The 17,629-nt window shown below is 43.4% G+C and overlaps 1 protein-coding gene across 1 annotated transcript in view; it reads right to left on the bottom strand.

Moving 5' to 3' along the window:
• Positions 1-294: 294 nt before the first annotated feature.
• Positions 295-17,629, bottom strand: part of LOC146977102 (carboxyl-terminal PDZ ligand of neuronal nitric oxide synthase protein) — a 67,307-nt gene continuing 49,972 nt past the window's right edge. The window contains exon 11 of the mRNA XM_085793075.1: positions 295-2,531. Within this exon, the coding sequence (XP_085649201.1) occupies positions 1,943-2,531 (589 nt within the window). The 3' untranslated portion in view covers positions 295-1,942. The remainder of the gene's footprint in view (positions 2,532-17,629) is intronic.

Genomic DNA, 17,629 nt, shown 5'->3' with positions numbered 1-17,629 from the left:
CACACCTCAGCTGCTTCTCCTCTCACATCCATTAATTGTCACTTCTACCTGTTGTAGGTTATAACAACGCTCTAAAATGAATAAAACACTGCTAACAACGCAGCAGAGTCTCACCACCACGTTAATTCAGTTCAAAAGCAAATTATTAGATATTTTCAGTCACTTTCTCCATTGATTTTCTCTCAATCAATAAGACCTCACTTCAAAACTTAAACATATTATTACATTTCCTAAATATATGAATAAAAACACATATGTAAATGTTTGTCAGTACTCATTAATGTAATTTTACTATACATTTTCAGTAAGAATAAACAATGGTAGTTATTTAATGATATGTGTTTGGACAAATGTTATATTAAATTATGGCTACATCAACAGACTAGTCTGATTAATTAGACTGAAAAAATAATGTCTTGGTCAGTCAGGTCCCCACACGATCTATTAAATATCATTTAATACAATTTTTAGTTTCCTAAATATACGGAAAAAAAACATATATTATCAAATATTTATATTCGCAATAAACTGTTTCTGTCTATCGTTTAAAACAGTTAATTATTACAGCTCTATTAATCTCATTTTCATTCATATCATCAAGCCCTTTAGTAACAATGGCAGTTGTTTAATGATATGTGTTTGCATAAATATAAGACTGATTTATGGCTATATCTAACACGTATTTGAAATCATTAGTCTGCTAATTATCTTCTTGATTAACCGACTGATTAATAGACAGTTAATAGTGAAAAATGTCTGCAACATTTTCCTCTGATGATGAAGTTTCAAGCACAAAGAGATGATGTGACTGTGGCAACAATGTCGTCTTCATTTGTCCCGAGAGCTGGAAATGAAACTGATTTTCTGCTCGTTCAGGATTTCACAAAGAGAGAGGCCGAAAAGAATAAAAAATCCATCTACCGAGCTGTCTTTCTCTGAGTATTTTTTTCTATGATTCTCCAATTATCTCCCTACTGAGTCTGAGAACACACTCTTCGCTCAGACAGGTGCAATCCAGAGCTTTCAAGGCCGTCGGCTCGCTGAGGGTTTTGCCTTCTTCCTGTGGCGTTTCTCTCTAAACTCGAATCATTTTAATACTCTGCGATAATCCCTTTGTTTTGAAGAAGTGCAATCACTCCACATACAGAATCAATACAGTACACAACACAAATCGCCTCTGGTTGTTCTGCTAATTCTTCCAGCGCTGCTTTAAAAACCTTTAAAGTCTGAAAAAACCCAAAATACAAGTAGCACAAAACATTCTCTAACCCACTCAACCCTGATTATACAAAACCTACGACACAGCCATTCACAAATGGATGTGCGCGAACCAAAAGCACAACTACGTCTGCCTCACTTCTATCCTGCCCTTTTTCTTTTTTCCCCGCTCTTTACTGACTTTCTTGTTCTTTTCTTTTCCACCCATCATCATCCACTCAGGGGCTTTTCAGGAGGCGAGGCTCTTCCCAACATCACCGACACTTGCTCTGTGAAATCTGCAGAAAATGGCATTTCCACAACAGTTTGCACCACGGCGAAGCATCATAACAAAAATAACGTTTAAAATGTCGACTACTAGCAAAAATAACATGTGCCCCCCCCCCCCCACCCCACCCCACCTCCCCTTGTCGGCTTTACGGTAAATGATGTGTGACTTTAACAGTGCAGGAGCTGCTACATGTAATCTGCTTAACATTCTAGTCACTAAAAAGTAAATTAGATCATTAATTATTTTCATTACAAAAATACTAAATCTGTCCATTGACTAATAATTTATACAATAGATTATTTTTTCAGTTACTGGCAATGCTATGTCTGGACTGTGCCACAGGTGGACAGGATGATTAAAGGTCCTGTAATGGAGCCCAGTGCACACACAGGAGGGTCTGACAGTTAAGTTATTGCATTAAAAGCTGATTGAAGGACATGGCGGAGGTGTCTCCTAACTCCGCTGCGGGACGTTCGGGTCCTCCTGGCCGCTCTCCAGCAGCTCATCCTCGGAAAAACTGATGTGCAGGCAGGTATCATTCACAGGGGATGAAAAGGGCAGTGGGTGCTCGTTGTCGTAGGTGTCCGAGTGCGAGGGGAGGAGGAGGACGACGGGGGGCTCGGCGGGAGAGAGAAGCGCCTCGTTCCTCTCCTCCGTGGGACTGTCGCAGCCGCTGGAGGCCGTCAGAAAGGTCCCGCGGTCCCCGAACGGGTCGTCGTCGTCGTCGCGCAGGGGCGACAGCAGCAGGGACTTGGTCTCGGAGCGGACGCCCGAGTCCTCGCTGGCCGAGCAGGAGCTGCTCTCGCCGTTGCTGAGGGAGTGGAAGTCGGCGGACGACAGCGAGCCCGGGGTGACGTCCGGGAACGAGAGGCTGCTGCTGCGGCTGGCGGCGGCCGCGTCGTTAGCGCCGACCTCTCCGGGCGGCGGCGGCGCGGCCGGCGACGACGACGAGACCTCCGACCCCGGTGAGAGGGTCCGGCTGGCGCGCTTCCGATTCAGGGAGGGAGGAGGAGGGTCGAGTTTGGGGATCGTCTGTTTACACCTGAAAAATAACAGAACAGATGTGTTGGTTAGTGAAATCTGACAAAAAGAGGGGGTTTAACCCTCCTGTTGTCCTTCTGGGGCAAACTGACCCAATCTGTTCCCTTCCTCCATCCTTCCTTCCTTCTTTCCTTCTTTCCACAATCCCTTTTCCTTTCCTTTCCTTCCTTCCTTCTGTCCTTCCTTCGTCCGTCCTTCTGCTTCCTTCCTTGACCTAATCTGTTCCTTCCCTCCATTTTTCTTTCCTTCCTTTGTTCCCTTCGTCCTTACTTCTTCTTCCTCCCTCTTTGACCCAATTGACCCAATCTGTTCCCTCCCTCCATCTATCGTACCTTCCTATTTCCCTTCCTTCTTTCCTCCCATCTTTCACTTCGTCCTTCCTTCCCTTCGTCCTTCTTTCCCTTCGTCCTTCCTGCCTGCCTTCCTTCCTTCCTTCCTAATTCCCTTCGTCCTTCCTTCCTTTTTTCCCTTTGTCCTTCCTGCCTTCTTTTCTTCCTTCCTTCCTTCCCTTCGTCCTTCTTTCCTTCCTTCCCTTTGTCGTTCCTGCCTTCTTTTCTTCCTTCCTTCCCTTCGTCCTTCTTTCCTTCCTTCTTTCCCTTTGTCCTTCGTGCCTTCTTTTCTTCCTTCCCTTCGTCCTTCTTTCCTTCCTTCCTTCTTTCCCTTTGTCATGCCTTCTTTTCTTCCTTCCTTCCCTTCGTCCTTCTTTCCTTCCTTCCTTCTTTCCCTTTGTCCTTCCTGCCTTCTTTTCTTCCTCCCTTCCTTCCCTTCCCTTTGTCGTTCCTGCCTTCTTTTCTTCCTTCCTTCCCTTCGTCCTTCTTTCCTTCCTTCCTTCCTTCTTTCCCTTTGTCCTTCCTGCCTTCTTTTCTTCCTTCCCTACTTCCTTCTTTCCCTTTGTCCTGCCTTCTTTTCTTCCTTCCTTCCTTCCTTCCTTCCCTTCGTCTTTCTTTCCTTCCTTCCTTACTTCCTTCTTTCCCTTTGTCCTTCCTGCCTTCCTTCCCTTCGTCCTTCCTTCCTTTTTCCCTTCATCCTTCCTTCCTTCCTTCCTTTTTCCCTTCGTCCTTCCTTCCTTCCTTCCTTCCTTCCTTCCTTCCTTCCTTCCTTCCTTCCTTCCTTCCTTGACCCAGGAGGACAACAGGAGTGTTAAACATGCTGACAGTGTCTCAGTGGATCTTCTCTCTAACTCGTCTCTGTATGAGAATAAGCCTGGAGCCAGTTTTCCTCTCCATCAGTCACATTATCCCCCATTAACCTGAGCAAACTGTGACGTAAGCTGTTACTAGACAAGACAAGAGACTCTCTCTTTCTCTCCGGCTCCCTGTCGTTCCAGCTGTCTGGGGACTTATCTACATCCCACAGCTCTCACGCTGAGAAAACAGAGGGAGAAAGAAGAGCTAAAGAAAAAAAAAAGAAGAGTGGAGGGGTAAGGAAGCGAGGAAGGAGCCGCTGCAGGCTTCCCCCTCTTCACACATACACATACACCAGAAATAGCTACTCTGCAGTCTCCCTGATGGTACCACAATAATGCCACGACAAGCACCAGTGCACACATCCACACACACACACACACACACACACACACACACACACACACACACACACACACACACACACACACACACACACACACACTCACACACTCACATCCGTTCTCTTAGAAAACGAATCCTGACACACACTTGCTAACAAGCCTCACTCCTCCCATGCAGCTACATTATACTGGTGGCTGCTGCTGCTGCTGCTGCTGCTGCTGCTGCTGCTGCTGCTGCTGCTCACATCGTTTCCTTTTTCCTTTTCAGATCTGGTCTGTGGCTGAATCCTTGGTCACACAGTAATGAACTTATGTGACTTGCTGATATATTTACTGTCTCTGCCCATGTGTGTGTGTGTGTGTGTGTGTGTGTGCAAGACGGTGTTAACAACTGAAGTAATGACAGACTGGTTTGTAATGGAGCAGGGAGACTGTAATTATCTGCTGTGTCCCACTCTAACAAATGGAGGAGCTCACACAGAGAGAGAGTACTGTATGGTAGAAGTCAAGACAAAACCTTCAACGACTCCAATGTCACAAATGCTATCATTACTTTTAATAACCACACACACACACACACACACACACACACACACACATACACATGTCTATGCTGTCTGGTGGATACATCCAACTGAATTTATTCTCTAGTGGCACCACAGGGTTCACAACTTTGGTTTTTGAGTGAAATATCTACTATTATTTACTACTGAGAGGATTTCCACTGACATGCAGAAGCTGTGTGGTAAAAGTGCTGTTTTCATGACTTTTCATCTACAAGAGTCAAAATCATCAACAGATTTTACATGGGTCCAATAACTGATGACTAAATAGCTGCAGCAAATACTACCTTTAGTTTTTAGCCAGGTGGTGCCAATTAGCAAAGATCAGCACATTAAAAGGATAGTTCAACATTTCGCAAATTCGCCTATTGCCATAATCCCTATAGTCATACTGTAGCAGTAGGTTCATTACCTTTAATTATCGGTGCATGTTGTTTTGAGATCTGCGGGGCAGAGACGTGAGCTGCTCAGTGAATACAATGGAGGTGAATGGTACAGGTCCCCTGTCCTTCATCAAACTCATCAAATACACAATCCAACAACTCCAAAACGCTCTCGTGGACAAGTTGTAACCTGCATATTCACCACGCTATGAGATAATCATGTATAATTATGTAACGTTACGACACATGAAGCAAATACTCAGAACTACTTGCGCTTTTGAAATTACTCCGCCCAGCAGCCGTGTCTGGAATGTAGTTCCGGCTGCATTTACCTCTAAAACAACTGTCTCGTAATGTTACATGATTATCTCAACTTCTCCACAAGAGCGTTTTGAAATTGTTGGATTGTGTATTTGATGAGTCTGATTAGGGACAGGGGACCTGTACCGTTCACCTCCATTGTGTTTGCTGAACTCCCATCTCTGCCCATCTCTGGATCTCAATACAACATGCACCGATAAGTAAAGGTAATGAACCTACTGCTATGACTATAGAGATTATGGCAATTGGCGAATTTGCCAAAATGTTGAACTATCCCTTTAATGGCTCAAAAACTAAATTATTAGCTGGTTAGCTAGTTAGCCACTAACAAAGTAGATAAAGTTTATTTCCTTCTTGCCACTGTAGCTAAACCTGAGCTAATACTGTGCAATTCAAAAACGCTGAAGGTGTGAATATTTTCTGGTATAATTAGTAACGCAGGAACATGAGTGGCATTAGATGAAAAGCGATAACAGCTGGACTGCTGCGGACACCATGGCATTCAGAGGAAACCTGTGGCGGCACATCATCATGAAAGCTTATAGCCTATAGAAGATATAATGTATAAGGGAGGGGGGGTGGGGGGGTGGGGGGTCAGCCTCTCCGCTCTCTGCTTGGATGAGTGTAAAAGTAAAACGAGCTTAAAACTACAAGACTGAAACAAGATCTCATTTACTTTGAGGAAATTACAATAGTCAACATTTCTCCTGGGGCCAAATGAAACCCTTGGATATTTTAATACTTCTTTTGTTTTCTCCCCTGGGGTAACGATTTTCTTTGCGGTTTACACACACACGCACACAAACAGTCCAGTTTAAAGTTTGACTCCTCTGTGGTCTCATGTTATTCTTGCATGTGTGCGTTGCCGGGATGTGGAGATTAATTTGCATCCAGATCAAGAAGCAGGCTGCTTTCTTTCCTTTCCCGGACTCATTATCATAACTTGAAGTCAGCAACTCTTCTTGTCGGTCACACTGACGCCCCCTCTCTCCGCCTCACTGCCCCCCTCTCTCTCTCTGTCTCTCTCTCTCCTCTTCCATTTTTCTGCCTCTTTATTTATTATTCCCTCTTTGTCTCTCCATTCATCTTGCTCTGGTTCTGATTTTAGGCTACCTGCCACGCATCTCAGCAACTGGTCGTTTTCCCTTTATCCCCCTCTTTTCCAGTAATTTGGAAATTCTGTCTCAGACAACCATAAAACAAACAAGGACAGATGCTTTGGCATAAAGGTCAAATCTATCCACCTGGTTTAATAATTCATAGCATATCCGGCGCAATTTTTGGACATCAATATTCTCCGTGGCAGAGATAAAGAGCATCGATGTTATTTGGAGGTTTAAGTGTTAATTTTGGTTTTCTCTGTGTTTGAGCTGTACAGTATTAGAGATGTTTGATCACTTGCTTTGACTAAAAAAATGGTAATTTCATGTTTCATGCTTACAGTCCACAGTCCTCTGACAGAGCAGAGTTAATTCCACTTTAAACATGTTTTAGCAGAATATTTTTCTCTTAGGTGCAGAGAGCGGAAGACCAGCCGAGGCCTGGGATCACGCCTCTGACAACGATACGGGGCCACGGTCCTCAAATCTTCCAGTGCTTATTATACAGCGAGTGTGGGATTTAAGCTCTTCAGCTAAAGGAGATTATTAGGGAGCTTGTTCAAGTCAAGCCATTTACGACAGCTCTCATTGACTTATAATATTGCATGTAAGTGCTGGAGAAGAATATCTACAATGTTCGAACCATTTGGCCCCTACTGCTGCTGCTGCTGCTGCTGCTTTCGCTTCAATGTGAAATGAAAATGGACTTGCACAGACTTTGGGTAATCTGTCATGATGGCTTTTCTTTGTCAAGGTTAGATTGTCATTTTGTGTTAATGCATCTGAGCGCAGGTTATTTCATGTCTTCTAAAGTGGTGCGTTCAAGTGTGTGTGGAAAGCTCGGACATCAGAAGAAAAAAAACATTTTGGCAGAATCACACTATTCTCTCTACAGTACACGATCCTCGTTTTGTTATTGTTTTTCTGTCTGTTTTGTAAAATAAAATCATATTCCAACAACTTGTAATATTTCTTAATGCTATTTTTGTGAGCTAGTGCCAGCAGCAAAATCAAATGGGTTTTATTTCCTTATGCTGTTTTTTGTTGACTGGCTGCTGGTCAAACATGAAGCAGTACAGCAGCATGTGAGACCTCTGAAGCTCCGTTTATTTCATCCTCCATCTGGACCATGGTGATTTGCTAAGATTCAGTAAAGTAGAAAAAAAAACAAAAAAAAACATGCACATGACAAAAACAAACACGAAAAATATAACACAAATGCCACTGTGACACAGTGAGTGTGAGACAGGTACATCAAGACGTACTCCTCTGCTGCTGCTGCTGCTGCTCTGACAGTTTCACCGTTCAGACTGAAACCTCCACTGACTCAAATAACACCAAAAATCTTGACAAGAACATTTCTGCTACTCTGGCAAAAGTGCGAGAGGCAAAACAAGAGCTCAGTGTGGAAAAAAAGAAAACAAGACAGTGCTACCGTGCACGAGACATGTGTGATTCACCGATTACCTCAGTGCTAATGCGGTTACGAATAATTTGCAACAAACCACATCCGCATTTAAAATGTTATTATACAGTCATTAGCAGAGAAATGACTGGTGAGACCCACACATGCTCCAGCTCACACCCACGCTGTTCATCCACCACATGCCTACTAGTCCCATGCTTGTGCCACAAACACCGGTTCCGCATGCTGGTAGGCCATGAGTAATACTCACATAAGAGGGAGGAGGAGAAGGGGCAGAGAGGAGAAGAGGAAAAGGAGGAGGAGGATGAGGAGGAGGAAGAGGAAGAGGGGGGCTTAGGCAGTGGCAGAGAGCTCCCCAGGCTCCTAGGGAGAGGCAGGTTGGTGCAGCTAACGATGAAGGGGGGGAGAGGGGATGGGGACGGGGCGATGGAAAGCATGAGCTGTGGGGTTGGGTGTTATTCTGGGGGTTCGGTTTGTTTGTTTGTTTTGGGGGAAGACTGACGGGGAAAATGAGGGATGGTTAGATGAGGAAGAGGATGAGCAGGAGCGGGTCCTCACACCTGAGAGGCAAAGAGAGGCAACAGTTAGACCACAGAGGATCAGGGAGCTACAGTGAGTCAGGGACAAAGACTGGAGAATGTAAAAGCCCATTGAAGCCACGATGTGAATTGTGAAAGATTTGAACATTTCCAACTACTAGACTCTCAACGTTTCCATCAGAGAGGACAGATCCAACACGGGAACACTGAGATGAGTGGGATGAGAGCAGCACATAGTCTGCACCAATTTGTCATCGCTTTTTTTTCTTTCTACAAAACAACAACTTTAAAGGGATACTTCATCCAAAATCAATAATTCACCAATATTCTACTCACTGTCATGCCAAGGAAGGGTTTGGAGAACTTTCGGAGTCATCAAAACGCTTTTGGAGTTCCAGGGGGGTCCGACTGGCGACGGATTTTTATATAATGGCGGCGGATAGAGTTCACTTTTGAATCGTCCAAAACACACTATGAAACATCCAAATACCTCCATACTGCTCGTCTGTACTGACCCAAGTGTCCTGAAGCCGCCACATGAAAAAGTTGTTTGGAAAAAATGAATTTGATCTCTGTTTTTATCCTTGTTGTACAGTAGCAGTAGCTCCCAGTGGCTCTGTTGAGATTTGCTGCTAGATTTGTTCTTCCGTGTTTACAACATACATCCAATGGTTTACAACGACGAACGAACATCTCGCAGCAAATCTTGTGCATGTGCACAAACATCAACAGAGCCACTGGGAGCTACTGCTACAACAAGACTAAAAACAGAGATCAAATAAAGTTTTTCCGAACAACTTTTTCATGTGGCGGCTTCGGGACACTTGGGTCAGTACGGACGAGCAGTATGGAGGTATCTGGATGTTTCATAGTGTGTGTTTTGGACGATTCAAAAGTGAACTTTATCCGCCGCCATTATATGAAAATCCGTCGCCAGCCAGACCCCCCCTGGAACTCCAATAGCATTTTGATGACTCCAAAAGTTCTCCGAACCCTTCCTTGGCATGACGGTCAGTAGAAAATTGGTGAATTATCGATTTTGGGTGAAGTATCCCTTTAATGGCCATTTGTAGCCTTTAAAGCAGGTTTTCCAAAGACAACCAGAACATCTTTGATTGATTTCCTACTTCTCAGGCAGCCACTGCTTTTCATTGATTTCAGTTCCCTTTCCACTTGTGGACAAGTGAAACCTCCTCAGACAGAATCTGTCACAGCTCTTCAGTGGTGGTGCTTTCAGGTAAAGTCTGACATCTTAAGACTTGAAGGTGGTAAAAAAAAAAAAAAAAGACTTTGCTGTTTGAAATAAAAAAAATTGGGGGATCTTAGTGGGCGAGGACTTTGGCCGTAAACCGTGGAGTTTATCTTATAACGCAGCTGCCGAATTTACATTCCCTCTGGTTTTTTCTTCAAGGTTTTAATTTCTGACAACACGCGGCAGCAAATCAATGCTCACCTGCCTTAAAGCTAATTCTCCACTCTGAGATGCTGGAGATTCCCACTAACACCAACAACGGTCAATCAATGCAGAGTCTCTGTTCTCTGTGCAGTATCACTAAGACATGTTTGGAGTAGAACAGAAGCTTTATTGCCATCATATTAACACAAAGCATCAACATGATGACATTTAAGGTGCCTCCAGGTCAGTGCAATAAAAACACTATAACTATAAAAACATGCTATGTAAAAAAAATAAAACCTTTTAGGAAAATTGTTATGTCTAAATCTAAATGTTCACACTGTGATGTGTTGCCTGGGGCTGTACTAAGGACAGAGTGCTGTATGTTGTTGTGCTTTTACTTGTACTTTAATATCGAGCCTCTATTCCCCAGAAACAGGCCTGGAGCCTGTGAAGCAGTTTTATAAGTTTTCTCAATTTTGGACCATGTAGATAAAAAATAACCTGACTTTAAATACGACATGTCATTTTCATTTAATAGCACCAACTCACACCAGAAGTTAGAAGACTGTGCTCTTTATAACATCAATTACAGAGACCCAACATTTCCCACCATCATTTGGGGGAAAAAAATCCTTTAAACAGAACCAGGCCATCTGCCTCGACCAATTGATAGCAAATGTTTCATATTGTACTAATGTGAACCGAAAACTGTTGCCAACAGGAAGCATCTTGAAAAGAATCGATCCTTTGGGAACTATCTTTTAAGATTAAACAAGTTTTAACAAGCAACACATGACTAAAAATACACAGGCAGATAATAGTTTATTTCTGTGCTAATTAAATGCAAACATGAAAATCAATACAGAGACTAAGGCAACAAAAGTGTTTCAGAGGTTAAAACAAACTCCCCGTGGCGCCTGCGGTACATATGACTCATGAGCACAGCACGCTTCCTTACTTCACCATTCAATTAACAGGAACAAAGCAAAGGCAATCAGGTGAGTAGCATGAAAAATAGCAACACCTTCTTATTTGAAAAACAACGCAGCAGGGGCTCTGCAGATTAGCAGGTGGAGACAAAGGGAATCAGTCAAACGTCTTTATCCTCTTATTCAGTCACGTTTCTGGGAAGATGTCATACCTGGAAAAGCTTTAACACCTCAGAGACAGAAAGTTGGCGACCGACTCTGAACTAATAGGAGGAGGGAGGCTGGGTCTTTGAACACAACACAACATCCATCTGAGTGTGTGTAACGAGTCCATGTGGGGTGGTTAAGGCGCAAAAGTGTAAGACCAAACTTCACGATTACTTGTTTTCCTAATTAATCGCAGTCATTCAATTATAAAGGTTCCTAAATAAATACTGTCACTTTCCAAAAAAGATTATGTTGGAACCATGTTGGCAGATCAGCGCAACACGCATGGAACAAAAACAAACTCACACAACAACCACATGTGTAATTTTGTTTACGTTCCGTGCCAGTTGCAGACAGATGTGCGTGAGTGGTAAAGTTTGACAGAAGAAGACGGATTCCTTCCAAACAAACGTATTAAGTGGACGACGGCTTGCCAACCTGTCAAACATGCAACACGCAAAGAAATAGCGGCCAAAGGAGGAAATACGTCTGATACGAATCATCACCTGCGGGATAACCACCCTGCTTTGTACGCCCAAGTAAAGGTAAATGCACAGTAACTGGGTAAATTACGTTAATGTCAATTTACCTAATATGAGGAAGGTATGGTGTGAAAAAAAACTTCAAACATTTGAATAAGCATTTCCTCTGGAGGATTAAAGCAGAAGTAAGCGATATTTTTGTGTTAATATAAGTCTTAAATAGTTATATCTTCCGACAGCAATCACTTACATAGAGTGTTTGGACCGAAACACGGGTCTGTCAGTCCCTCTGCTCTGCTCTGAGCCGAGGAGAAAATTTTTCTCGTATCCTACAAGTTTTATCCAATGAGGAGAGAGAACGGCATAAAGGGCTGTGTGTGCAGCCAAGGGATGCGCCTGAATGTGGTGACGTAGGGACGAGGACCAATAGATTCATGACGAGGGCGGGGGCTGCTAACTCCTGACAAGACGTTATGGTGCGTTCAAGGCAGCCCGTAACTTGTGTTTTTCTGACCTGTGAAGTCGTACCAGTTTGATCTGGTACGAGTTCACGAGTCGGAAGTTACGAGTGGCCGTTATAGTGACTTTCACAGGTAAAACAGGTCGGAAAAACACGAGTGGGTTGCCTGGAACGCTACAAAGTTGTAAGTTGTGACTTGAAGCTGTAATTTACGGTTTCAAAAGCCTGCCTGGAACGCAGCATTAGCCAAAACGACCGGATCGCTTACTTCTGCTTTAATGTCAATTTACCTAATATGAGGAAGGTATGGTGTGAAACAAAAACTTCAAACATTTGAATACTTCAAGCATTTCCTCTGGATGATTAATGATTGGTCCTATATTAATAGATACTTTAAGTATTTTGTTTATAAAATTAGTAATGCAATAATATTTTGACTATTTGATTTTACACATCCATAGTGTTGTAAAATTATTTAATATAATAATCATGATTATTTCTCTGACAATAATCCTACCAAGAAAATCTATAATCGTGACATCCCTACTTCAGACTGTATTGTACAGAGCAGCTCTGCCTGACAGACAGAGCTCCAGTCAATCATCAGTCTTAGCGTCTGACAGCAGGTATCACGTTCGGCCTGATACGAGCCGGAGAGCAGATAAATCCTGCAGCGAAAACCTCTTTAAACCGTCACTTTCTATCTCTGAACAGCGACGTTTGGCAGCCTGTAAATCCAACTGACAGAACCGGCTCCACCCCAAAAAAAAAAAAAAGGGTTAGGCAACAGCATCCATTACAGCCCCATCACATTGCTGCAATCAAATTACTGGCCAACGAATCTGCTGGTGCAGCTCTGGCACACGGACGATGATGTTAATGATGAAGAGGGAGAACAACAACAAAAAAAGAAAAGAGAGAAAGATAGAAAAAGGGACGGAAGAGGAAGAGAAGATTGCGAGATAGGTCAGGAAATGTGATTATGTAACATGCAATACTGTCAGAGAGTCTATGGGATGCCTAAGGAAAACATGACTCACTGTGAATGACCCATAGTTGTGTGTTCATATAAGCTGGACACCATATGTGTCTGCTGCTGCTGCTCTGTGTGGGCAGGCTGCACGATTTAACATCAACGTTTAACATCCGTGGTCCAAACTCAAACACCTCAACGACCAGAAGGTGAGATATTTCTGCCACATGATGGATCTGGTGACCTTTGAACTTTACAGCTATAGTATGAGACCATGAGGTTCACATTTGTCTCATTGTCTCTTCTGCTTTTTGGTGGATCACTGTGGAATTCATTTATTTTCCTCTGAAATATATATATTTTAAAATTTTTGTGAAGTGTGCCATATTGAAATCTTTTTTTTGTCATGCTCATATTTCTATCACCTGCCAATCACATTATTCATGACATCATAGACTAGTGTAGGCCTCTCAGTCTGCCACTAAACTGCTCTGCTTCTGAAATTGCTGGGTTGCTTGCATGTTGCTAATTAGTGCTTCAAAACAGTTATTTTTTAATTTTTGAGGCACTTTATGTCTTTTTCATAAGACAGTGAAGAGAAACAGGAAAGCAGGAGGACAGACTAGGGTAATGACATGCAGTGAAGATCAGTCAGGAATCAAACTGGCGATCAACTGCTCTAGGACAGACTATGCCCATATGGGACGTTCTCTATTCACTTAAGTGAACATTTTGGCAAATTGGCCCATTGCCATAATCCCTATAGCCTTAGGAGTATGTTCATTAATTGTTGGTGCAAGCTATTTTTAGAACGGCGGAGCAGAGTCGCGAGCTGCTCAGAGCTACGCTACAGAGGCTAATGGGATTTCTTGGTTTCCCTCATCAAACTCATCAAATACACAATCCAACAACTCCAAAACGCTCTGGTGGACAAGTTGTGACCTACACATTCACCACACTATGAGATAATAATGGAACATTACGAGACAGAGTTGTTTTCGAGGTAAATGCAGAGGCTGCTTGCTGAAAAACTGCCCTTGATGGGAACACGCATCAGCGGTTTTGCATGAATTTAACTGGAAAACAACTCGGTCTCGCTTGGGGTTTTTTTACAGACGGTGTCCCCGAGCCAGAAGCTGATGCTAAAGTTTGGGAACCCCTCATCGACTGTGTTACAAATCACACAGCTCGGTTTCATGCCCACAGCAAACCGTATTTTTAACATTTACTACAACATCCTGTTTTTATCCCACTTTGGCTTTCCTGTTTGTTGCGTAAAGCGTGACTCACCCCATGGTTAGATACACTGAATGCGTGACGACGACGATGATTACATACATAGTAGTGGAGTGAGTGGGCCAGCTGGTGCGCACACATGGCTGCGGTCCACGGTGTTGGGCGATAATGAGTGTGTGATGTAAAGCTAAATTGCACTGATAATAACGTGAAGTGAATGGATCCCATCGCTCTGCGTGAAGAACAGCACTGCACCTGGGGTTGGTGGTGGTCAGCTGAGGCAGGAGGAAGAAAGAGGAAGAGGAGGAGGAGGAGGAGGAGGAGGAGAGATGGTGACAGAGGATAGCAGTGGTGTATAGGCTATCTGTCTGCTAGTTCGCAGAACATAAAACAGGGCCACTCAGGCTGTAAACATTGATTCGCTGGGGAAATCCAGAAAACAAAAGCAAATGGAAGCAATAAAATTTGCCATGTGGTGGTGGAGGGAGGGAGGGAGGGAGGGAGAGAGGGGGAGGGAGGGTTTGACTGCGCCAAAGGTAATGCAAAGGAGTTTGGCAGGAGGAAACACAATAACACAATGGAGCTAAAGTTTCCATTTCTCCGACTCTCATTTTTTCCGACGCTTTAGTGAGATTAAAAGATGTAGTCAAGTCGCATGAAGCAGCGTTAACGCTCCCAAACTCCAAACACTGAACAGACACAGATGTTCTCATGTCATAAACTAAGTTACTTTGCAGCTGGAAGATGGAGATCATTGTTTTTCTTTGCAGCACAACCTGACTTTTTTTTAATTTTATTTTATATAAAAACCCTTTAGTGTATAGGGCCCCAGAATAAAACTTTATGATTACTCTTTACACAAAGATGATGTCACTCAGGAGAGTAGCACAAACAAAAAGTCAATAAAAGGAGGAAGAGGATGGTGGCGATGAGGGGGAGGGGGGCACTTAAGAGAAAGAGAAAGAGCAGAAAATGCCCTGGTGGTGTTTTTGAGACAGAAAATAGAAAATGCAGTGGGAGAAAGGAGAAGTGGCAGACGCAGATGCTGGATGTTATGTAATTATAAATAAAAAGGGAAAAGAAAAAAGAGTGTGGGGGCACAGCAGACCCCCAGATGGAAATGTACAGTAACACGAGGTCTTTCTCTGGAAGAGATCTGAAGTTCCCATTTGTCTTTTGTCTTTTCCTTTTATCCCCCAAAAACCATCCAAGTAAAAAAGAAAAAAAAAATGTATTCTGACATATGTAGCCGGGTAGGGTTTCAGGTTGTGAAGGGATGGGAGCTGGGATTGGCTGGGAAGTCTGTGCTGCAGGAAACCACAGGATGTGAGGCTGGCGAAGTTGAAGACTGACACACACACACAAAAAAAGCAGACGTACAAAATACAAGCACACCAGATACACACTACACTACACCACACTGAGTCAATTCCAACTCCTTATTTTTCTCCTTGTCTGTTTTGAAATCAGCTCTCCTTGGAGATTTGACTGCGGATAGATTACCGAGAGGGAAAGAGAGAGCGAGAGAGAGAGAAAACAGCGAGAGGAGACAAATGTAGTGTGAGAATGGAGCGAGAGAAGGAGGGAGACCAAAAAAAAAAAGAAAAGAAAAAGAAAAGAAGTGAGTTTATCCTGCATGTAGTGTTTCACCATGGCTGGTCTTTGTGATGGCTTTAAGGAGATTAAAAGCTCATTAAAAAGCTCATTAAAATGTAATTACATGCCGTGGCTACATATATACTGTACATTCAAGGTAAGGGGTTGTTTGTGTATCACTGAGCTGCTGCTTCAGGATTCAGACGTTAAGTCTAAAAGTCCTGTCTGGAAAGTACTTGATATCATGAATGCATAAATCTAGAGCCTCAAACATCCCTGAAAAGCCCAAAAAAAACAAAACACACACATTCATTATAAAGTACTCCACAAGAAAACGATTCCATTTACAGTCTCTTCTCTCTGGAGACGCGTTTTAATGACTTCTCAAAATGAGTTATTTCACGGAATAAGAAACACTGGGACGCCGTTAAAGCTGATGGAGTTTGCGTGTTTCTTTTTAAATCTCATTCTCTCTTTGATTCCCTCTTTCAACCTCGAACCTGATCCGCTCTTTGTTTGTCTAACCCCCGGCCCCCATTTTTCTCCCCTCAACCCCCTCGCCCCCTCACCCCCTCACCCACCCCCTTGTTCTGTAATCCCCTGATTACAGTCACACTTTCATTAGCTGGAGGCTGTTTCTGCTGAGTTGAGCTGTTCTGCGCTAATAACGCTAAAAGCTACAAGGCTGCGTGTGTCACTGTGTGCAGCCTGGTTACCTCAGACACAAACCGACTGCTAACACATTACGAGTTTGTCTGCACGTTAGAAAACTCCTTCCAAGTGTTGGGGAGAGAGTTGTTAAGACGGATATCACTTTCAGGTAGCTTCAATATGAAGATACTGTAGAGCTAGCAGGCGCTTAGCTTAGCTTAAAGGGATACTTTAAGAAAATCGATAATTCACCAATTTTCTACTCACCATCATGCCAAGGAAGGGTTTGGAGAACTTCTGGAGTCGTCAAAACGCTTTTGGAGTTCCAGGGGGGGTCCGGCTGGCAACGTATTTTCATGTAATGGTGGTGGATAGAGTTCACTTTTGAATCGTCCAAAACACACACTATGAAACATCTAAATACCTCCATACTGCTCGTCCGTACTGACCCAAGTGTCCTGAAGCCGCCACATGAAAAAGTTGTTCGGAAAAAATGAATTTGATCTCTGTTTTTAGCCTTGTTGTAGCAGCAGCTCCCGGTGGCTCTGTTGATGTTTGTGCGCATGCGTGAGATTTGCTCCGAGATGTTGGTTCGTCGTTGTAAACCATTGGATGTATGATGTAAACACGGAAGAACATCTCACGCAGCCACTGGGAGCTACTACTACAACAAGGCTAAAAACAGAGATCAAATAATTTTTTTCACAAAAAACGTTTTCATGTGGCGGCTTCAGGACACTTGGGTCAGTAGAGACGAGCAGTACGGAGGTATTAGGATGTTTCATAGTGTGTGTTTTGGACGATTGATAGTGAGCACTATCCGCCGCTATTATATGAAAACCTGTTGCCAGTCGGACCCCCCCTGGAACTCCAAAAGCGTTTTGATGACTACAAAAGTTCTCCAAACCCTTCCTTGGCTTGACGGCGAGGAGAAAATTGGTGAATTATCGATTTTGGGTGAAGTATCCCTTTAAAGACTGATGTCTGTGAGAGTGTGTGAGAGGGTTGGGCAGAGATACTTGGTGACAGATGCACCACGCAGGTGCTCTGAACACAACAGTAACATCTCATTGAGGCTGTTTAGCACTTCAAAGCCCCGTTCACCTGACGGCTGCAACTTCTGTCACGATTCACAGTCTGAGTCATAACCCGGTCAAATCTGAACACACATACACGGTACACACATTTTATGTTCTTGCGTGACGTTCACTTCCCAAGCACAGAATTACCCCCATGTCCATTGTCAGTAAACATGCATGAATCTGCTCAGAAATCATGGTAAAAAAACAACCCCATTTGCCTGGGA

This window comes from Trachurus japonicus, chromosome 12, assembly GCF_045865225.1.
Source record: "Trachurus japonicus isolate A0001 chromosome 12, Traja_1.0".
NCBI classification, from domain to species: domain Eukaryota; kingdom Metazoa; phylum Chordata; class Actinopteri; order Carangiformes; family Carangidae; genus Trachurus; species Trachurus japonicus.
Note: the sequence above shows the minus strand (reverse complement) of the source record. Positions and strands in the feature narration are given on the sequence as shown.